This window comes from Corvus hawaiiensis, chromosome 5 (assembly GCF_020740725.1).
Source record: "Corvus hawaiiensis isolate bCorHaw1 chromosome 5, bCorHaw1.pri.cur, whole genome shotgun sequence".
In the NCBI taxonomy this organism is placed as follows: Eukaryota; Metazoa; Chordata; class Aves; order Passeriformes; family Corvidae; genus Corvus; species Corvus hawaiiensis.
In genome coordinates this window covers 9917654-9941400 of record NC_063217.1, presented here as the reverse complement: position 1 = coordinate 9941400, position 23747 = coordinate 9917654, and the positions used below count along the sequence as shown (strand labels likewise).

Genomic DNA, 23747 nt, shown 5'->3' with positions numbered 1-23747 from the left:
TTCAGTCTCCTACTACATTTGCCTTATCCTGTTTTCATTTATTAAACTCTGTAGGAACAGGCCACATTTATATATTTAATAATTATTAATCTTCATACCTGCAGGATCTTCTAAGAAATATTTCCACATATTATTAATTTGCTTGGTGAGTATAACCTTTATCCTGTTCAGCAAGCATAATTAGAGATTGATTTGCTATGTCTGGGTTTTAAAATATATTAGCTCACCTTTGCATAGGCAACAACACATTAAATAATATAGGAGAATGCAAACACCTTCAAAGACAAAGTTTCAAGAGGGGACATTGTTCAATAGCGAGAATGGAAAAGGCCTGAGTTTCTTGTACTAATTCTATAGTTTCTATACTGGAATTCAACCTTTGCTCTTGCCTGTACAGTAAAACCGGCAGAAATATGTTTTTTAAGGAGAACACAAAAGGAAATGGCATATAGGAAATTCTGCTGGCCAATTTTCGAATTTAAGTGAAAGATTATTTCAATGGCATGTTTCATGGAGGAGCCAAACGCGTGCTGGTGCTTCATCTCAGCTCCCTGGGTAAAATCCTCTGTGCCTGCGGCTCCCTCGTGTGGTGCATCCCTGTCCATCTGCCTGACAGAGCCCCATCAAACATAAACTGCTCCCCCAGAGCCGTGCCCCCAGCAAATACTGCTGGGGAGCTGCTCAGTGTTCACCGTGACTTCCAGTTCTACATTCTGGGCATCAGCCCAGCGGATCTTTACACTGCAATTAGTAACTGTGAACCTCTCACTGCGGTTATCATTCCCAGTATCCTCTGCTGTCCCAAAGCATACTATCTGCCCAGCAATAACCAGTAAGTTTCTTCTTTTTCTTTATTTCATTTGATAGACATTATATATATGTATATACACACAGTACAATACTTTTGTGATAGAGAATAAATGAAAGTTTTCATTGCTGGTTGTTTGTTAAGTCAACAGATTCCAGTTAATAAAGAAAAAAAATTAGACGTTTAATATCAAAAGCAACTTCAAGTATCTTCTATACATTTTAGTATTCAGTATATAGTAAGGTGGTTGGGGGGGGGGGGTTCTTTTTATATCAAAAGATGTATTTGAATAGACTAGTTTTACCATTATAATTTAGAGTACTATTCATATCAGGCATGGAGTTTAAAATTATGTATCTCATGGTCCCAACTAGCTCTTCACAAGAACCATAGGTCACTTATACAATCAGGCAGATGTTTCAAAACAGGGTTTAATCATCAGCAAAGTCAAGGTGCAATAACCATGTTTAGAAATGCACTATTTCATTCTCCTAAAACAGATTAAGCTGCAGTCCTTGATGTGAAGCAAATGCAACACCACTGTTTGCAAAACAATACCTGACGTAGGCATAAATAGTACTTCAGTTCCCCGAGCTATTTATCCCTTAACCTTTCTGTATAAAAATAATTCAACTTAGGCATATATTGCACTAATTTTATCATACTGGATAGCTCTCGCCCTGCATTATCTGTTTTCTTTGCTGAACTAGGATTACACTAGGGTTTGGATTTCCATGGAAAACCTGGGAATATGGCAACAGACACACATATGGTGTGCAATAAATGGTTATCTATAATAGCAATAGTAATGTCAGAGGCATTCACAAAGGAACCTACACATTAGACTTGGAGATCATTTTCTCCAGTAGATTCATCATTCTCTCCTGTAATTGTAAGCTTTGAACTTGAATGATGTTCTGCTGATCCAGAATCCTGCGCACTTCTCTACAGGTTTCTTCCATAGCTCTACTCAACTTCTTTTGTTCTTCCAACATGGCTTCCATTAATTTTAGCTTCTTCTTTTGGAAACTGCAGTTTTGCATTTTTCTTTTCTTAACTGGTCTTTCTTCAGCTCTGAAATGTGAATATTAATGTTAAAATTAAACTCATATTTATAAAAAAAGGACCCAAAATTCTATAGCATATTCTTGGGCAAGCTACAACCTAGTCATATTTTTAAAGCCCTGTGTTCTCCAATAAATTCCCTCTCAAGTTTGTGCCAAAACGTAAGTATTTAATGTATTATTGCACAGTGTTACAGATTGTAAATAAAAAATAAAGAAGAAAAAGAGATTTTACATCTCATTGTTTTTAATAAGAATTTTCCCCTGCAGAATACCAGGCTTTTTTTTTTTTTTTAATCTTGACATGTCTTACACATTGAATTTATACACTGTTTTGAGAGAGACATTTTGGCTTATCTGGCCATTGAAACTCCAATTTTAAAGCTGCTATAACCATCCCAATCCAGAGAAAGTGCTGCATGGTTACATGTGGTGGTATCTTACAGCTTGTTTTATAAAGCTTTGCATCAGTAAGGCTGGTCCCACTCCAGATACGAGTCTCAGGGTCTGTTGTCCTTGCACCAAGACACAGCAGTGGCACTGACCACTCTTTTTTTCATATTCCATCTCAAAACATTATAAACAACATAAAAGCTGGAAAGGACAGAAAAAATACCTGGGGGTGCTGGTTGACAGTGTCTGAACATGAGCCAGGTGTGCCCAGGTGGCCAAGAAGGCCAGGGGCACCTGGCTGGATCAGCAATAGTGTGACCAGCAGGACCAGGGCAGTGACTGTCGCCCATACTCAGCACTGGTGAGGCCACACCTCGAATACTCTGTCAATTTTTAGGCCCCTCACTACAAGAAAAACATTGAGGGGCTGGAGCATGTCCAGAGAAAGGCAACAGACATCCTCATCTGAAATATGCAGAACTGCCATGTGGAATTTCAGGGATATTTTAAGAGTTTCCTGTATGCTTTATCATGCTGGGTTTCTGTTTTGGAAGAGAGATAAACATGGCAACAGAGACAGTGCTCTCAAGGTGTAAAGTTCACATGGCTGTTCTAACTTGGGGTGACAGTGCAACACAGTCGAAGTAACCCCACATGGCATACAAGTGAGAACACACACACACACAGATCTGTGCCTCTTAACCTGCAACCTAAGAAGGAATCATGATAAAATATGAAAGAGGAAGAAAGGCAAGTAGAAGGCATATGTGTAAGTGTACTGCACATCTGAGAAACCTCCAGTTAGAGCTGGATAACTCCTTTCCTAACTTCAAGTGAGAGTCCATGTCTTCATTTACACTTTTTGTAACTCCAGACTGGAGTCCCCAACATCAAAGTTACCTGATGATGTATCTCAAAGTCCCTTAACACAAACAGCAATCTCAGTCGTGTTCTGCCAAATGCAGTATCCTTTCTAGGTGAAATGCAATAATGAGATAGTACAGTTGTGACTAGTATGCCATGTCAACATGCTGCAGATTTTAAGACATCCTTGAATAAGGATAACTTGAACTCTTGCAGAATGGGTTTTTATTAATGTGAGGAAGGATAGTGGGGGTGAGGTCACTCAGCTGTGGCAGATTTGTATCATAATTTGCTTCATGTTCTTATCCTACTTGACAGGCTTTGTGCAGCAGCAACTGTGACATTCAGGTCTTTCAGCAGGAGAAACAATCCTTAGCACCTGAAAGGCTTAATGCAAATATAAGAAAAAGACACAAGCCCCTTGACATTTAAGCGTGCAGTGACCCAAAAAGGGTGAGATCTATGGAAATAAACAAGTAGATTAAATTAAATGCTATTGAATCCATAGAGAAAAAAAAACAATCTTCCTTCATGTACACTAACAGGGTGAACAAAGACCACTGACTTTCAGAATGCCCAAGACTTTAAAGTTACCTGTACAACTCAAAGAACTTCATCAACATTATACTGGCACAATGGTGCTATGGCAAATGAGAAGTCATCAACTTTATGCTAAATAAAACTTTGGAAGGTATACAATAAACTCAGCTTTGCAGGTTCTATATAGCATATTTGATTTAGAGCATCAAATAAACGTGAATAAAATAAATACATGTGGCTCTGCTCAAACTGTGGGTCAAGCTTGCTGCTGATCACCAAAATCATCACCGTCTCACAATCTTGTGAGAATGGGTCTTGGCTGATGCTAAATTCTGTTTGTTCCCATTAACTTTAAGGGCCAGAATTTTACTTCAAATGTGGTCCTCAAAGAGGTCAAGCCAGTGGAAAAGATCTACAGCAGTCTAAGGACAACACTGAATTGGTTATTCCAAGGTTCCCATCACTGCACTCACATTCACAAAGAATGCATGCTTTCTGGTAGGCAGAGCAAGAAACTTTCTGAAATTGTGGTATTATTTTAGCCAAAGTCACATTTTGAATTTAAACTTGTCTTCACAGAGGATTTAAATGTTGAAAACTTGATGATTCTGTATTCTCTTTCCCATACAGTGTTAGAAAGCAGCTGTGGTAAGATCTCTTGCCTGAAACCAGTAAGAACTCACTCCACAAGAGGGCTTGTGTGTTGTCAAAGTAAGCACTGGTGAGAATGGTCCTTAGTAAGGAATGAGAGAGAAAATCTGAGGCTTGTCAATGGTGCTGAGATACACTGAGTATTGTGTGTCTTTCTTGGTAACAGTAGCCACCATTTGGGTTTTAATTTCAACTGAGACAACAACAACAACAAAAAAAACCATAAAAAACTCAGATGGAGTGATTTAGATTGAAAGATCTAAAATAAGCCTCATTTTTAGGAAGAAAAGAATCTTTGAAGTGTTTTCCTAGAGTCTGTAAAGGATTTACCTGTTTTTCAGTTAAATCCATCAAAAGACTGTAAGACATGAAACCATACCTCCAAGACAGTAACTGCCTTGCACAGCTCCAGAGAGAAAAAAGCAGCAAATTTTTACTGTCAGCACTATCTGCAGTCTGCTAATAACTAAAAAAGTATTCACTGAAGAGTGCTAGCTCAGAATTGTGTTTCAGCACAGAGAAGTGCCCCCAAAGCAACGACACAAGGATTCTTCAAGGTCTCCCAAGTACTCTCTACATTTGTTCACAGTAACAAACACAACTTGGTAATTAGCCTTCATTGAAAAGAAAGATTTATTTCAGAAATTTTCAGAAACCCCTAGCTTTGGTGATGGTCCCAATCTCCTTTTCTCTCCACTGACTGAGAGTGAAAGGGTTCTGTGGTCACCCACAAGTTTGCAGTAAGGACCTGGCACTTACAATCCTCTCCTCTTGCAGAATAGGTCCTGAAAGGGAGCTCTTGAGAATGGGTCTACAAAAGAAGGCTCTAAAGAATCTAATTTACGAGCAAAGAACACTCGCAACATGAAATAATGTAAAATGTCCAGTGATGCCTGAAGGAGTTATTTGAATACTGAAGTGTTTCCTCAGATACTGAGACATCTTTCTTGAGAAGTTCTAGGTGTCCTAGAGACCCCTCTCTGTCAATAACTTTTATAACAACGTCATATATACAAAAGAGGGAAGCAGGGATAGGAATATGGGTTCAGCACCAAGTAACCCGACCAGCATCACTATTCTCAAACGGTTTCAGCTAGGAGCATGTCTAGTTTGCCAATGTATAGGCACAAGTGTAAGAAACGACTGACAATTGCTGTAGCATCAATCAGCTCCTGTTGCCCATTCTCCATGTTGCATTCCTGTGCAGCCAACATCTCTGTGACAACAGGGGTGCAACAGATCCTGACAGCATCCACAACCTGCCCAAGAAGCACCTCCCTCTTTGCCAAGCCTAGTCTCTGAAGGTAGATTTTGAGGAAAATACAATTTTCTGCTGGGCTTCCAGTGTCTATGGCAGGGAACCTACAAGAGACTGGCACTGGTATTCCCCTGACCACATGAACGAAGTGTGGAAGACCTCTGGCATTGGAACCATGTTTCAAGCAGAACCTCACAAAGATAATTCCATGCTATGCTCTAAAACAGACATGCAGAGTTCCAAGGAAGCAAACCAAGGGAAAGAAATTGCTCCATCTCATCTAAGAGACTGAGCAGAAAGGACAGTGTGTAATGGACACGAGGGGGAACAAAGCAAAACCTCCAGATAGAATCAGGCAACATAACAGGCAAGTCTCAACTGCATTTGCTGTCTGCCTACCTAATATAAATTTAATTCACTGTTCAATTAAAAGTTCCTTGATTGATTGCTTACACTTATCCAATACACCTTGTTTCAGGGACCTGTGTGAATATTTAATGAAGCAGGAGTTGAATACAAAGAGTTCTCTGTTTATCAAAATCTATTATCTCCACAAAACCCTAACAATAATTCCTAATTTCTGACTACTTCACAGCAAACAGGTCTCCAGAACCATCAGTTCCTGGAATTTATGGCTTTCAACACCAAACAGCTGTTTCTTGCTGTTTTGCTTTTTAGCATTTTTAGCTACATACAAATCCAAGCAGACCTCCATAACCCATGTCTTTATGAAAAATAAATTAACAATGATCTGGAAATAAACAATATTAATATTAGAGATGATACAAAGATCTTCAGAGCATAAGGACTGAGGATGGGGCAACTTGGATCTTCTGGTAAACTAGGCTCATTCAAGCATTCAGATGCATTCAGGAATTAACAAGGCTCATCCTTGAAGTAAAGCACAGAAAAGAATCACAAAAATGGCTTGGAGCCTGGGCAAAGCACCTTGCTAGGATAACAAGTCTGCATAATGAGCTAAGATGCACTACATAATGCACATAGCCTAAAGCTCAAACTTCTTTGTAGATGATGCCCATTCAGATTTAAATAGCCGTGGCATAATTTTAGAAATAGTAAAGGCTTTGCCAAAGCTGTTGTTTCCCAAATTAGCATCATCACCGAGTTTTAATGCACTTCTTTTAATTCATATCTTGGCTAATTCATGTTACCAATTCTCACTCTTTCTCCCTGTGTAAACCTTCTGGACCAAATTAATTAATCTACATTTAAAAATTTAAAAATACTAAAGACAGTGCAATCATGGCACACAACCACCTTGCCAGAAAGCAAAAAACACTGAAAGGTTCTCCGATATACTGAAAAGAAAGGTAAGGGGAAGTAACATCTGAAAGTTTCATTCACTAAATTCAGATTAGAAAAAAGAGACTGTTTTAGACAAGGGCTTGCTTATCATGAGAAAGAAGGGAAGAGTGAATTCTCCATCTTCTGAATTTATCAGATATAGACCAGACATTCAGCAAAACATTTCCCAGAATCAAACAAATCATAGAAACAAAGTAGTGGAGGACAGCAGAGACAGGGGGCTCCTGAGTGCAGCAGTGCCCTGCTGAGGGAAGGATGTGACAGAACCCTCTCCATAACATTTCTGGGCTCTGCATCAGAATAACCAAATTCAAATGGTATCTAACAGGAAGTCAGGCTAGATGACACAGTGGTTTTATTATGGTCTTTTAATCTATGACAGTAACTCTTTCACCCCCATTTTCAGTACAATAGAAATGGCAGAACACATAATCTCTGAACCATTTTCACAGTCCGTACAATTATGTTCTGTCATTACTTTACAATGAAAACAACGACCATAAATTAATCCACAGGGTGAATAAACACCGATTTTAATTACATAAAAAGTCACTTAGAGTGGTGTCAGGAATTTGGATTTTAAAAGTTTAAGCTGCAGTACAAGACTCCACCACATTGCATTATATTTTGTTACCATCATAGAAAAATTCTATTATTGTCAGATGTTTTGTACAGTACAATAGTGTTAGTGTTAGAACAATACTAAACAAATAGCAGGTGCCCCTTTAAAGGGATTCCAAATGTTTTTCTCATCTACACATTTGAAACAAAAATTAAAATTAATTTTATCTCACATTAATTTTATTATCACTAACTAGCAAAATTTGGGTTTTGTAAGAACGTCCCAAACTCAAAGAAATGCAAAGAAAACCAGTTTCAACTATTTTTAGCTCAACAATATGTATGTACTGATTGAAGTAGAAAACTTGACATTTTTTGCTATCATGAAAGCTAAACATTCAATTGAATTTTTTTTAAAGTTACAATTTATATAGCCAAGTAGCCTCCTGCTATGTTCAAAGATACTCTGGAAAACATAAAGCTGACACTCTAAAGCTGTGTTGGAGAGTTTAAAGGAATAACAGGAAAGTTTTCAGAAGTTTTTAAGTTACTTAGAAAGAACTACTTTTGAAAGTTTTCTTCACTATCCATTGTTGCCATAACATTAGGATTTTTATTAAGGAAGAAAAAAGTCCCGTGGTGTAAGTTGTAAAATGTACAGCTGCAAAACACATCTGTATTTTACATATAGACGTGCGTGTATTTTTCAAAATAGGTTTCAAAGTAATTGTTTTGCATAACAGTAAAGTACAAAAATAGGGAAATTGAGGACCTAAAATGTTCTTTTGATTTCAATTCCCGGAATTGTCTTTAGTTCCTTTTTTGTACCTGTTGGATCAACTGTCTACTGTTTAGAGGCAAGAGATTTGATAAAAAAGCCAAGGTGGTCCCAAACTTTTTATGCTAATTCTTTTCTCTCTTGTTGGCTATTTCAAAGTGTTTTTCAAATACAGGATGACACACTAATTGCTTAAGCTGAAAATTGCTTCCTCAGTTCATAATTTTCCACTAGTAACTCTAAAAGAATTAACTTCCTTGTCTAACCATGGCAGCTCTAAGTGATTTTAACCCATCTGGTATCATTAGCAAGCACTGTATTTTCTTCTGGCTAAGAAAGGGTTCCCTACTCTGCTCTCATTCATCAGGCTAAATTAAACAGATGAAAGCTGGACAAGCTTTTCAAACCCCCTATGACTATTGGAATAACACTTTCTCTCCTTCCAGACACATGCCCCATTATCACAAGTGCCTTCTAATTTTTAATCCAATCACGATGCTCACCTGTAATATTACACTGATCTCTCATGTGGTATCTACTGCTCAACTTCTCCTTTTTTAAAAAATAGGGGACTATTTTAACTTGCAAATGTGTACCTACCTTGCTGTTAAATTATATGCACAATATTCTATTGCACAAAATTCTTTCGTAGTGGAGACTGCGAGAGCATGGCTGCATTCCTAAATTATGGAGGTCCCACCACCCTGAGAACTGCCCTGCCCTTCCCTCCAGCTCCCAGACCATCCTGAGCCAGCCAGTGCAGCCACTCCCAGCAGGCAACAGCAGCATTGCAAGGACTGAGTGCCATTACCTGCCCCAGACTTGCAGCCAGCTGAAAGCCAGCCTGTGCCATTAGAGGCTTGATTTAAATGTGCTGCAGTTTCTAAATTTAGCCAAGCAAAGTTAAAATACTTTTTCCTATAAGAGGTTAGGTAATTCCCTTCGACAAAGTTTAAAAAAATAAACTACCGAATGTGAAGCTGACTAAAGTGCATCATAGCCCAAACTTTCCAGAGCTTATCACTATAGAAATAATTTGGTTTGAGTGATTTAAGTCCACTTTAGCTGTAAATGAAAGCATCTACCTGAGAGTGGGGGTCCACCTGCAAACTGTGGCACAACTGATGTGGGTTTGGGGTTGATTAACTTGACTTCTGTGAGGGTTGTCCATGTTCTGTAGTGAAACTGGGTGTGGTGACCTCTGTCCTTCCTTATGGTACAAAATCTGTGTTGTCCTGGAATTGTCCCTAAGCTGAAAAATCTTAACATCCTGCATCTTTAAAAAACCTGATGTTATCAATTAGTCAAGTGAATAAACTCCGCAACGTTTGTGGAAATGTGACCTTCTAATTAAATATTAAATAATGTTATTGTAAATCAAATTGGAAATGAAGTTATTGCATCTGAAACATGACTGTGGAGTCTGCAAATCTTAAAGTCAATGAGTTTGTGTATCAGGAATATCAACTACTTACAATGAACTAGGATGAAAAAAAATCATTGCTTGCGAACACTAAGGTTGCTATAGTTCAAAAGTTACACATCCTAATAAATATTCAGCTGCCAAAAAAAAAAAAAAAAGTTTTTAAAAATAATCAGCTATTCAAGGACTATTTGCTGGAATGATTGAATGAATTTACCCTAGTTTCAATCATCCAAGAGTGGGTCTGGAACTAATAATTCAAACTTGTTTGGTTGGTTCTTCTTCCAGCTCAGCATCTTTACAGTTGCATGACTGACAGGTAATTTTACTGTTACAGTTAAAGCCTCACAGACTCATGATAAGGATCTCTAGGATCAACTTTTTTCCTGCCAGAAAACTGTAATCAACTCTTATTTCACACCACTCTGGATGAAAAATAAGACCAGTAAAGTCTAAAACTTGTACCAAGAGTACAACCCTGCCTTTTGTTAAGAAAGCTGCCTTCCAGGGAACTCAAATCATATTAAAAAAAAAAAATAAAAAAAAAAAAAAAAAAGAATCACATGTTTGCATCTCAAAGTAGCATTTACTCTGAAAAAAATTACATTCTCAATAGTATTTAAAATGTTGCAATGTACTTTCAAACTGCATTAGCAGCTTCTCAGTGTCTATAGAAATATTTATTTTGCATCTTTTCACCATTTTAATAATAACTGAAGCCAGAGAAATTTCATACTCGTATCAAAAGCAGAACTAGAGCAAGCCAAAAATCATCTAAGCAGTATGTTATATCTCTGATTGCACCGCGGGACTCTCTTGAACATGCCTGTACTGCTTTTATGAACACTCTCCCTGATGTGAGCCGTGACATGCATGCTGAGTTTTGGCAATAATATACAACTTTTTGTCCAGTTCTCCTACTCCCTTCCAGTCTTTCATAAAGGAATAAAGAAAATGGCCTAATTCAGCAAAGTGGCTGAGATTGGGGAACAGATCTCATTTGCGATTTACAGAAAAAATACAAGAGCTGCTAGAGAAAAATGTGTGAGGGTGTTCCCTTTATACAGCAAATTCGGTTCATTCTGTAGAACACTAAAAAGAGGGGAAAATAGATGCTACCTCAGCTTGTAGGAAAGTAAGCTTGATGAGCTCTCTGAATGTTCATCTTCAAAGCATTCTTCCCTTCCTTCATATGTAAACTGGTTATATGGCAAATACAGAGGTGTAGACTTAGCTGATGGAGACTGTGAGGCCTCTGTCTGTGATGTAGAAGGACCTGGTTGCTGATTTTCATGCATTTTCACATCGCTGTGGTCTGTCACTTTGGATAAGATCCTATCAATGGTTTTGTAGTAAGGCCAGTCAGGTGCCACAGTTTCACTGTCAGTCATGCATTTTAATTTCCTGTAAGAAAAGGCACAAAACATTAAAGCTTGTTTTCCTATAAAAAGTACTTTTCATACAGATGTATCTCAAAACATTTGTTCTGGTCACATTTAGGAGTTGAACTGAATGCTTTTAATGAGAATAAAATTAGACACTTTTCTTCTTTAACCTCCAGTGAAGCCTTTCAGGTTCTTTTCCTAGGTTTGACTTGTGATAAAAAGTTGCATGTAAACCCCAAATGAAATTCAGTACAAATAAAGAACATTACAACTTCTAATGGAAACAGGACTGTGTTGGTGGTTGAATAATTTTCTTCCCCTTACAGAACACCCAACCAACCAATCTGAGAGCAGCCCCTGACAACAGGAGTAGGCAACACACCACAGCCTTTACCAAACTGTGGGCAGCCCTGTCCTTCCATGCTTTGAAGAAAGAGTATCTATTTCCTATAATGAATACAAGCGGCTATAAATATAATGCATATCCTTTTTCTAGTATTGCCTAAAAGCCCTGAATTGCCTTGGTAAACATCCTCGTAACAACCATAGATACAGATGTCTGTTCATTTGTTACAGAATAAAGATCCATGTAAGCAAAAGTACAGAATTTCATTAATTTACCAAAAAAAAAAAATAAATAAAAGAGAGCGAGAACACCAACTAATACAGTTAATGATGCATTAGAAACAGCATGCACAAAAACATTACAGTGGACTATCAACCATGACCTTGTCTTTCACATGTATCTTACTATGAGATTTATTTTTCAGTCTGCAGACAAGTTCACTGCTATCCCAGTTGGTACCCAGTGTTACTTTATTTTCTTTTACTGAGAAATATAAAATGAGGTATATAGACGAAGTATACATCTCAAAGAAATTCCAGAGCACAACTAGAGTCCCAAACTTTCATTTCATTTGCCTTTCCCAGTTCAGATCTTGTTACTCTAAATCAAAAGGCAGGAAGGGAACACAACAGGAAAGGCAAGACCAATGACAAATGCTCCATTTTCATAAACCAGATTTCATTCAAATCAACAAAAAGCTGAACCAACTGTGATTCTCACAGCTAGAGGTTTGCATTTGCAGGAAATAAAAAAAAATTTTAAAAAAAAAGGATAAAAACTATTCCTGGACACCTGGCCCACCCTCTTTTTCTTGAAGCCTTTCAGGTTTTTCCTTCTCAGAATCCATCTTGCCCCCACCAGTCCTGCAAGGGATAGAATTAAATAACATGTAAACATGAAAAAAATGGTGCCAGACTTAAAAGTGAGAACTTGAAGTTCTCCCTTTTAAACCACTCTCAGCTTAGAGTAAGGGGAAATCCACTAGTGAGAAAAGAAGGCAGTAAGATTGCTTAGATTTTAAAGCCATTTGAGGATTCTTTTTTCCTTGTCCTTGTAAGGTCTGATGAGCTTTTCCAGCTATTTAGAAATGCACATCATAGTCCTGCAAAGCAAAGCCTCACAGCCATCCATACTTTTATGCCCTCTATGCATTCAAAATTTTAATTTCATACATATTTCACAACCTACTGCTGTGATTTCATAGAGAATATCAAGCACAGCCTACAAATACATGCATATCCATCCAGCACAAACAGAAAATAGCTAAATACAGGCCTGACAACAACCATCAATTAATATAAATTATTTTTAGTTCAATTGTTTAGGCCATTTGCATGAAAAACATATCAATTATGCCACTATAAGCTAGTAGCCAAGCCTACATGCCACATTTGCTTGCCTGTGTTGAAACCCCCAATGTGTTTAGGCTATGGAGTTTAAAACTGAATTGCAATTACGCAGTGCTTTCACCATGGTCAGTCATCCCCACGGGTGAGATGGCAAAAGCCCGGGTGAGCACATCTCAGCCACTGCCAAGTCCAGCAGCTGCATTAAGACTTCTTGGGACATGGTTTGAGCCTTCAGGACTGCAAAACATTATGTCAAAAAGGACAGGACAAGCTTAGAGCTGATACTCTGCTGACTCTGCTCAGGGGACAGGCTTGTATCTAGCCTAATGTCAGCCAGGAGCCTCAGGTCCCCATCAGCAGAGCTGCTGCCCAGCCAGGCCGTCCCCTGCCTGTACCAGTGCAGGGCATTCGGCCATCCCAGGGGGAGGACTTTGCATTTGTCCTCGTTGAATTTGATGGCATCCCTGTCAGCCCATTTCTGAAGCCTGTCTAGGTCCCTCTGAGTGTCAGTCCTGCCCTCGCAGGTGCAGACTGCAGCCCCCCGGTTTGGCATCATCTGCAAAATAGTGAACATGCACTCCACCTTCTCCTTTGGATTGTTATTAAACAGTTCCAAATCGCTGCAGTCCTCCACTGGGAATGAGCCTCTAGGCAGAATACAATCCACCAACAACTACTCTCTGTGCCCAGAGATCCAGACAGTTTTCTACCCAGCTGATAGTCCTTCCATCTGGAGTATAACATGCCAGCAGGGACACAAGGATGTTCTCGGAGACGGTGTCAAAAGGGTTTGTACTGTCAAGCTAGACAATACTTTGCTCTACCCTTATCCACAGATCTAGTGTTTTAAAAACAGAAACCAAGCAGGTCACTCTGGTAAATTCAGTGCTGGTAAATCCATTCTGGCTACTCCCAGTCACCATCTTTTTCTTTACATGACTGGAAATTGCTTCCAAGACTGTTTGCTCAATGATCTTCCAAGGAGTTGAAGGGAAGAACATTTAATTCCTGTTCCTGCCTTTTCTGAAGATTCAACAGCCTTTCTTCAGTCCCCAGGAACCTCCCTCAATCTTCACAAACTTTCAGAGATCATTCCTGACTCAGTCCTTTTCTACGACTGGTATTTCTGATAACTCTGCTGCAGGCACACCTGATTGAGACATCTGGGCAGTTTATCTGAAATAAAGATACCAAGTATCCTCAGCCTTATTATCTGCATCTGCTTTCATTAAATCACCCACCCCTGTGGTGATTTTTGGGGCAACCCAGGTCTAAATACAGGCTGGGGGATGAAGAAATTGAGAGCAGTCCTACAGGGAAGGAGTTAGGGGTGCTGGTGGATGAGAGGCTGGACATGAGCCAGCAATGTGCTTGTAGCTCACAGAGCCAACATTATCCTGGGCTGCAGCAAAAGCAGCATGGGCAGCAGGCTGGGGGAGGGGATTCCGCCCCTCTGCTCTCCTGAAACCTGGAGGCTACAAAAATACTCAGAGGGCTGGAGCAGCTCTGCCATGGAGACAGGCTGAGAGAGCTGGGATTGTTCAGCCTGGAAAAGAGAAAGGTCCAGGAACACCTTGTTGTAGATTCAGACTAGATATAAGGAAGAAATTTGTAGTAAGGGTGATGAGCCACTGAAACAGGTTGCCCCGGGAAGCTGTGAATGCCCCATCCTGGCAGTGTTCAAGGCCAGTTTGGATGAGGCTTTGAGCAACCTGGTTTAGTGAAGGTGTCCCTGCCCATGGGAGGGGGTTGGAACGAGATGGTCTTTAAAGGTCCCTTTTAACCCGAACCATTCTGTGATTCAATGGAAAGGTTTCAGGCACAGGCATTTTGCCTGAGTAGGTCGGTACCCTTTTTTTGTTGTTTGAGCTCAGCTGTGTACCTAGACCCCCTTTTTTACAGAACTATGACAATTTTGAAGGAAGAGCTGTTGTTTATTGTCTGCTCACAGAGCTGTAGAGTTGCAGTTACATAAACCCAGGTTCTCTGGCTCTCAATACACTGAATGGATACGAATTCTTCTACTTCTGACTGCCTACTATAGCTCTGAGCTAAATAAAAGGGATCTCTACCAGGAGGTAGACAAGGGAACTGTGTTAGCTTAAAAGCAGCACCAGCAGCAATCATCTACCTGTACGGAGTCTGGCTCAACACACAGAAAAAAGGATGAAACAGAGGAAGAGATGAGAAGATAAGGGGAAAGGGAGTGTCAGTCCTTTGGAAGAGAAGTAGAAATGCTGCAGGTGGAGGTAAATAGGGAGAACAGTCACTGCAATAGTGGTGATGTTTGAACTTTCTGGTAAAACAAACCAAATAGCTGCCTTCATAATACTAATGTCAAGTTCCAGGATTTACTGACTTTTAAGTATATTTTCTACAACTGCCAGAAGTCCAGAAAACCTAGTGAGACAGTTGAGAGCCTTTGCCTGCATTGAGGTAAATGTAACCCTGGAAAAACTGGAGTCTGAAGCAGAGATTAATTTACTGCCCTCAGTCATTAGCATAACTCATCACAGCAATCTTGCTTCCAAAAAATAAGAGTTGGGGTTTTGTTTGTTTTAATGAAACATGAGGATATTAAAAGAAACAGGACAATATGAAGGCTGGAATGCAATAGTCCAGAAACGAGAGAGCAAGATGAGCCAAACATTAACACTTTGAAACTGGGCAAATCACTGCCTGATTGAGCAAGCCAGGCAGAAAAAATGAGGTAAGAAACACCGGGAAGCGAGAAAGTCAGCAGAGCTTGCAAAACAAATTCACACTGAGTTTATCTAGGCTTGTTGCTGTTTCATGAGGCTCTATTAAAATCCAGCTGAGAGCAGAGGCAACTGAGAACTTTCTCCAAAAACTCAGGGATCAAAGTCAGATTTCCAGTGGACAAATACCCAAAGCATGCCAACCCAGTTAATTTGAAAGGTGATTGCTTGTCTTATTCCAGAGAAGTGAATAAATTAATGGACTTTGAGATCCCACTGCCAAAATGCTCCACTGAATAGACTGAGACAACTGTTGAGTCATATGTGCTGCCACTGACCTTTTTTCAGACTTTATTCTCTGTGCCTATTAATCCACCTCCTAAAACAAAATTATTACAATATTATGTTCTAAAGAGTTGGGAGTTTTTAAATCATCATTATTTAGTCAGCAAAAAGCAAGCAATCTATAACTTGCTTCATTTTTTTAGGCTTTGCTCAAAGCAGTATTGCTTTTTTATTATTATTGCAGCATTTGATATTACTACTTGCCTTAAGGAATGGATACAAGATCCATCTCCTGGGGTTTCTAGGAAAAGCTTTCAAAATAAATAATAAATAGCAACTGTTTATGAACCAATCAATGGTGAGGAAAAGAAAGATGATGAAAGTACAATACTAGGTTGTGCATCTGCCATAAATTATTGAATTAAAGCGAAAGATAGTAAAATATTCAAATTCAACTTTTTACAGTAATTTGGCTACACTCATATTTTATCATTTGCTGTAACAGAGGTCAAATATTCCAGTTGCATAATGTCATAGAGTATAGCAACGGATTACACAAGCAGAAATGTTTAATTGCTGTCATGTACACATGAAAATAAAAAATTAGACTACTCTTTCATTCAAATCATGAGACTGATTCAAATTTACCAATCATTAACATTAATTGACTGCAATTCAAATCAAAGAGCAACAGCTGCATCCTGTTTTCTAGGCTTTGGGGAGGGTGATGTTTTTGAAAATAATAAATTTGCATTCACACAGTTCTTATTTTTAAACATCAGAAGGAATCAGTCAAAACTGTGGACCACTGTGCAAGCTGTGCAAACTCTGCTTCCTTTTTATCAGCCAGTGTGTATTGTGTCAGTGGCAGTGTTATAACAGCAGTTACAGAGCCCTGTTCCACAGTGAGATCAGCACATTAGCAGTGACAGGACAGAGCTTCCTTTTAGAAGGAATAATTACAGGTTCACATGAGCTGATAGCCCCGAGTAGGCTGCATAACAGAAAGAACTGGGTACATACTCTAAGGCATGCTAAAGCTCAAGAGCTGGCACACTAATCTCAGGAAAACTTTTGATGACCAGCACATCTGAAAGCTTAACTTTGAATTCCAGGAAGCTTGACTCAGCCCTTCCTTCTTCCAAGATGGATAAATGGGGAGGTTCATGCAGCTCACCACACAGGTATCTTTGAAGTGGAACATTAAAAACCTGGTGGCTGATCTATCCACAGCAGATATTTCAGATTTTACAGCAATGCCTAAAAGCAGAACTTTACTCAAATACACCTTTAGAAAGGGTTTTCCTTGCACCTATGGTGGTGTGGAGAATTTTCCACCCAGTCAATTTCCACAGTGGATGAAATGGTCCCTTAATATACTGAGACTCCAGTAAGAATTACTTCAGGTCATGATATATTTTTCCCTGATTAGTTTCCTCCAAATGCACTTGGACTACAGTAATGCAGAGGAATACAGGAACCACTGCCAGATCAGTCCATCATCTCACTCTCTTCTGACAAAGGTCAGTGCTAAATACTTCAAGAATGATTTTGACAGACAGCTTTTGAGGGCACATTCACCCATAAAAGCACATGATTATTTTTCCATCAACAGCCAGTAATATCCTGAAACCCACTGTCTTTCATAACTATACCTAATTGGAAGACAAACATCTGTTTGTTTTATATAATTATTAAATTATTTTTATTTAATAAATCTAATCTTTAGTAAAAATAACAATAATAATAATACTAAAACAACCTGCTGCTCTCTTCTTGTCAATGGTTTTCAGTGGCAATGAGTTCCACATGCTTACTATGCAGTGCAATACAGATTTATATGACTTTAACTAGTTTTACATTTCTTGCCTTGCAATTCTTATAAATAACTTCTTGTATTGTGGCAAAAAAATCTGCTTTACATCCTGAAAAATAGTGCATATTTTTATGCACCTCTAAAACTCCTTAAGCATTCACAAACTTTTCCACTTCTCTTACTAAAGAAAGCTTTCCACATCTTAGCCTAACTGTTCTCTAAGCTTCTTCTCATTCTCTTGTCACCTTGCTGAAATGTAGGGCAGGCAGAAATAAACACAAGAATTCAAGGAGGAAATAATGAGATGAAATAGATTTCTGTATGGCATTTTAACACCTGAAAAATGCTTTCACCTCAGATGTGGAGGAATGGGATATGATCACCCTAAAATTGCTTTTGTGATAGATACTCATGCACAATGAGCTACACCTGAAGTAACTTTACCTGGCAGCACAAGACCCCAAGTGGGATCCAAACACACCCAGAACCAGGGTGAATACCTGGGGTGGGAGCCCCTTCTGAGCCACTGTACACACCCATGTAGGTTGCACTTGCTGCAATAATTATTGGCCAAGAAACACTCATTCCCTACTTGTGCATATGTGTTTGTCTGGCTTGGACACCTTCTATTCATCATGAATGTCTTTCACTGAGCAGAATAAAGAAAACAGCATTTATTCAACTGTCTCTTAGAATGCCATGGGATCCTCAAACTGGAGAGCACCATTATAAACATGTTCACTGCTTTCTATTTCAGATCATTGTATGTTTCAGATCATCCATATCTGTTTAAACAGATGTCCCAGGATAAGACATGCCAGTGATAGCACTTTTAAAACTGAACTTGGTTAAAAAGACATGTAGAAATATTTAAGTACTGCTTTTTCCTTTTATAATAAAAATGTGCTTATTTTTCATCAGTATACGTATGTGTAGTAACTTGTAGGACAGAGGTTTTATGTTCCTTTATGAAACTGTGGCACAGAGCTAAATAATATCATCTGATTAAATATTTTAATGCAGTTTATTTCTGACTGTTAAAGGAAGAGTAGAGGCCACTCCACCTCTGCAGCACTGTTAGGAGTTGCCCAAAGAAGTAAAGGATCCTGAAATGGGGGAAGAAATAAGCACTCAAGTGCAGAACACCCGCCCTCCCTCCTGCTACTGGTGCCATGTTCTCCCATGTCACACTTACTAACCCAACAAAATCATTACAAATCATTATTATCTCAAAATAGAGTGTTTTCCTACTCTCAGGATCTTCTTTTCCAGTTTGTGCCACAGATGGTGCCCAGAAATACAGTGATGTGAAGCGTCTTCCTCAAGTGTCCTGCAAGTACCTGAACATGGATTAAAAACTTGGCTGCCTCACAGCAAAGCCAGCAGTCAGTGGCCACTCACATCATTTACAGTTTCACCACAACCTTCCTTATTCTCACACACCACCAAAAAGTACCCAGAAAACTAGAAATTAAAGTAATAGCTTCTGCTTGTCCCTGTTCTCCATACCAGCTCACCTTGACAGCAAAGCACACAGGCGTGTTAACAAACAATAAGAAGATGCATTTCATAAGCCAGAGCACAAAATGAAACAGCTCTCTGACAGCACAAGGCAGTTTTTAACTCTCCTAAATTAGCATCTCAATCAATAAGCAGGGAGCTGCAATACACTGCAAAATAGAAAAGCAGAGTGACAACATGCAACAGAAGCAATCTTAGAAGTTCACAGAAATAGAAGGATATTTCTTTAAAGTACACTTTCTCACACACACACAGTGCACGTATGCGAGTGGTTTTATTTCTTCCCTTCCCCCAATGCAACTTTAAAGTAAAAACATTATTTAGAAAAAAAAAATGAGACTCTCTGATTGATGACAACACTGTAAATTTAGAACAAAGACTGACAGAAATAACCTATTCCACTTGACAATTACGGCACTTAACTATCGTGCAGTGTTGCTGCTACAGACACCTGTAAAATCTCAGTGCCGCGAGATGCAATTCCCAGCAGGGAAGACTGCAGATTTAGCAGACTAAGCAAAAGCCTGGTAGCCAGCAACTCCCGACTTCTAAATCTGCATCTGAGTGTGAATTGCTCGGTGATGCTGGAGAAAAATTTATCTTACTTCCAGCTTTCTCATCTACAGTCTGGGTGAAGAAAACTGTAGGGATTACAGCAGGGTTGGTAAAACATTTTGGAGATGTTAGCATTTGCTACGAAACATCAGGTTTAATATTATGGCAAATGATGTTAAACATTATGCTTGTGGATCATAGAAATGTAGAAGGACATTCAAAGTTAAGGGGTTTACAGGATTTTCCCTAGTTTTCTATTTGATGAGTAGTCTCTGCATTAAATACAGTAAGGGTGCCTTACAGAAAAGCGAGCAGTTTTAACATGGTTGCCTGCTGTAATAACCTTTTTTATTATTAATATGAGCTTTGAGGAGAGATTAAATAAAAGAATCACATATTTGATTTTCTTGCATTACAAGCACATAGCTCAAATCACCACTCAGGATTTCCAGTATGAGGCAGTTTGTGCTTCGCAGAGATAAGAATTAAGAAAAAAAAAAAAAGATATGGGAATATTTCTGTTAAGTTCTAATTATTTTTCTCCCTGCAAACAACAAATGCACAAATGCCTCACATTTTCTGAAGCCAACTTCCCCTCCTGACTGCTTGCCTGTTCTTTATCATCCCCTTGTAGACACCTCCGCCCTCCCCCCGACTCCTTTGGAGCAGTATTGACGGTGCACATTGATTCTCTCTGCAGATATAATAGTTCTTTCACTGATGCTGCTTATAATTATAGCAATGTGTGTCACTCAGTAATAAGACATTCAATTATTCTTGGCCCCGTGAAGTGTAACCCTTCAACTCATGAGACCAAAATCTAGGAGCATCAGCCCCCCCAAACATTATTCTGTTCTAGTTTGTTTTTTTTTTTTTAACTTTGCCTTGCAATTCCGATCCTCAGTGGCCACTTGAAACTGCAGGAGTTTCACTGCAAGGAACTGGCTGCCAAGCTAACACAATCAGTCCCCTCAGCAAAGCGCAAAAAAAAAAAAATCTCTTTTCCCCATTAAATACATTTCCATCCCTATGCATCATAACAACGCCAGCTAATTTTAAAGAAACAAAGTTGTCCCAGAGTTTGACATGAAATGGGGGGGGGGGAAATTAACAATGACGTAACAGCACTGGCAAGAGAGAATTTTAAAAGCGATATGAACAATCTTTAATCTTTTATCGACAGATTTCCTCTAGGAGACTTCTTTCTGAAAGGCAAAAATCACTGCGCCATCCCTGCTAAAATCTTTTAAAATAAAAAGAATTAACTGAAGCTTACCTGTACTGGAATGTCATATTTGTAATTTTTATCTTTATTTCCTCTCCGTGGCGAATTTCTCCAGTCATTTCAAAGAGTTTGTTAGCCATTTTCTCATAAACTTTGGCATTCCTTTTAGTTTGTTTCAGCTCATCAAAAAATTCTTCCCAAACCAGCATTAAACCTCTCATTTCTGCATCAGTCCAGTTTCTGGCCCTCCTGTGTTTCTCAGTCTGAGAAGAGACAATGTAACTGGGAATTTCTGCTGCAGCCATTGCTGACTGACCTAAAAGGGTTTTAAAAGAGGACACTTAATATAGATTGAGTTTTTAGTTTAGGTTTTTTGTAGTGCAAGACATGCATATGTGGATAAAGAATTTGAATGACAACAGAACATATGAAACCTTTTTGCAACAGCTTGAAGCTTGAGTGCACAAAATGGGGCCTACATCTGACAGGCAGGAATTTAGTTAAAAGCTTTTAAACAGAGAAACGTCATTTTGATGTCACGTTTCCATAGCAACAGAGCAACTGCATAAGCTACAACAACAAAAACCTTTTAACTGAAAGCCAAAGAATCAGGACAAAGTTGACAGGCCATCAATATTAAAGCTTTTAAACACTTTAGGTTTAACAAAAAAAAAGATCTATGCAGCCTTTGAGAAGCTACTTTTAAGTTTCTACTTCTTTTTTAGCTTTCCCTTACCTTTTAGGCAGACAATCTGCTAGCAGGGGGTCATGGTCGCCTGAACGAGCTTTTAAGTTGTGCCTTGACAGACTCTCTAGGAGGTTGCAAGGACTGAGGCCATGTACACAAAAAAAAAAAGCTTTTTTTTGCAAAGATATTCTGCAAAAAGAATCAGCCAGCTTTATGAAAACTATACATCTCTAAGCTAATAAATGTTTAAGCAGGCAGGCTCATTAAAAAGGAACCTGCATCTGGGCTTTAGAATATGCAAAAAATAGTATTTAAGTGTTTATATAAAGAGAAATATATACAAAATTTCAATATAAAGCCACTTTTTTTTTTCCCCGAGATGTTTTGCTGCTGATAAGCACACACTGCAGTCCTGTCAGTATGAATTTGCCTTTGTAGGTATGTATTACTGTATGTGTATTTTGTATTCCTAGTAATTTAGATGCTATTTATGCAGCCTGTGTTCTGCCTTAGGACTGCAGCAGAAGCATTTCACCTGCTTTATGGGCAACCTAAAAGGATTATTCAATGAGTTAAAAAAAGGCTGCAAGATGCTTAGAACTGTGAATAAATTGCTTTGCTGTAAAACAAGCATTTTGAGCTGGTTTTTATACAGGGCTAAATTGTGCCAGCAGTTATATCAGAGAAGCAGGGCTTATTCATTGTATTAAACACTGCAATACAAGCAGTGGGCCAAATCCTGCCCCACTTACACTCCTGCAATCTGACAATAATCTTCCACAAAAGAGTGAGATGCAGGAACTGCATTAATTCCAGCACTACGACCAGCTAAAGAGAAAGATGTTCATTCCTTACAGTCCCAATAGAATCGTGTTATGTAAAATATAAATAAATAATCCACGGACCTTTCTCATTGTTATTTTTCTGTTTCAGCATATAACAGCAGTAACGACCTCACTGCAGGGCATTTCCTGAAGATTAATGGCAGGCAGGGGTTAATGGCCTGAGGCTCACCCAGTCAGTCGTTAATCCCCAGGAAATGTTCTGTGCCTCAATCCTTAATGCTTAAGTATCCTATAAATTGTAAGTCTTCTCATAACCACATCCTTGATCTTAACAATAGTTTAAAAACGCACGGCTTGGTTTGCATCCTGGAGATGGCAAAGAGAGCACACAATGTTCCTAAAAGGTACACTAGTGACATTTGTGGTACCATTGTCTTCTTTCTATTTTATTTATTCTACTGCATATTACAAAAGGCACAACAGCATACCATAGAACAAGGTGGGGGGATAGGGGGTAGAATTACATATACTGTACATAGGAATTTCCACTGATCCAACCCTGAACATGTCTCTATCAGAAATATACCTGCTGAGTCACTGCCTTCCTAAGGGAAAAAAAAAAAGGAGAGAAATAAAGAAAAAATCCCCTAGCTTCCAAATAACTGCTTTTAACTACTAATATGACAGCCTAGCAACTATTACCTTTAAAAATGTGTAAATAGCAGCATATGTTGTGGTGATGATCTTGCATGGTTTGTCTCTTGGGTGGCCAGCTGGGAGACGTCACATGATCAGGGGACAGATGGTGGTCAGAAGAGGATCAGCTGATGACACATTCATTTTATTAATTTATTGTTTTGTTTTGAAATTCCCATCACTTAACCTTGGGCTTCAGGCAGCTCTGTTAATAAAACCGTACCAACCTCGGCTGCCTGTGGTCGCAGCCAGTGGCTGGGGATCACCAGGACAAGTTTAAGGAAGCAACGCAGAGTCCAAGAGGAAAATACCATCACTCTTGGTCTGACTTGGAACGAACACACACTACTGCAAAGCCAGGCTTGCTTTTCAACCTTTAATCATCCATTAAAAGTTTATTTTTCTCCTCCAGACTTTAAACCACCTACATTGTGAAAATGCCGATTAACACCACTATGAAACCCATAGCATGGTACACACAGCTTGTCAAAACCCAAAGATATGTGTGGTCTCTGCTTTAAGGATATTTTTAATCCAGTTTCAAGTACAACAACCAGGACAGGGTGGGTGAAAACCTTTCCAGCTGCACCAAGTTTTTTCTGTTATAGTCCACAACTTTTCCTTCCCCTCTCCATCCACATATGCTTGGCACATGTGCGGCTGCTCTTTGTGCTCCATGCTGGCCCCCAGACCCTGGGATCCTGCAGAAGAGGGGCGGTTGTTTCTCTGTG

General features: G+C 39.0%; 1 protein-coding gene across 2 annotated transcripts; it reads right to left on the bottom strand.

Annotated features, from left to right (window-relative positions):
* Positions 1-833: 833 nt before the first annotated feature.
* On the bottom strand, positions 834-21736 carry MSANTD1 (Myb/SANT DNA binding domain containing 1). 2 transcript variants are annotated; one of them, XM_048305007.1, is made up of 4 exons: positions 21584-21736; positions 20899-21163; positions 10786-11070; positions 834-1882 (listed from the first exon to the last, which is right to left on the bottom strand). In XM_048305007.1, the coding sequence occupies exons 2-4, from the start codon at positions 21150-21152 to the stop codon at positions 1642-1644; spliced, it is 780 nt and encodes a 259-aa protein (XP_048160964.1). In that variant the 5' UTR covers positions 21153-21163; positions 21584-21736; the 3' UTR covers positions 834-1641. The 2 variants fall into 2 exon arrangements, with proteins under 2 accessions (XP_048160964.1, XP_048160963.1); XM_048305006.1 differs by lacking the exon at positions 21584-21736 and having other exon boundaries at positions 20899-21342.
* Positions 21737-23747: the final 2011 nt, after the last annotated feature.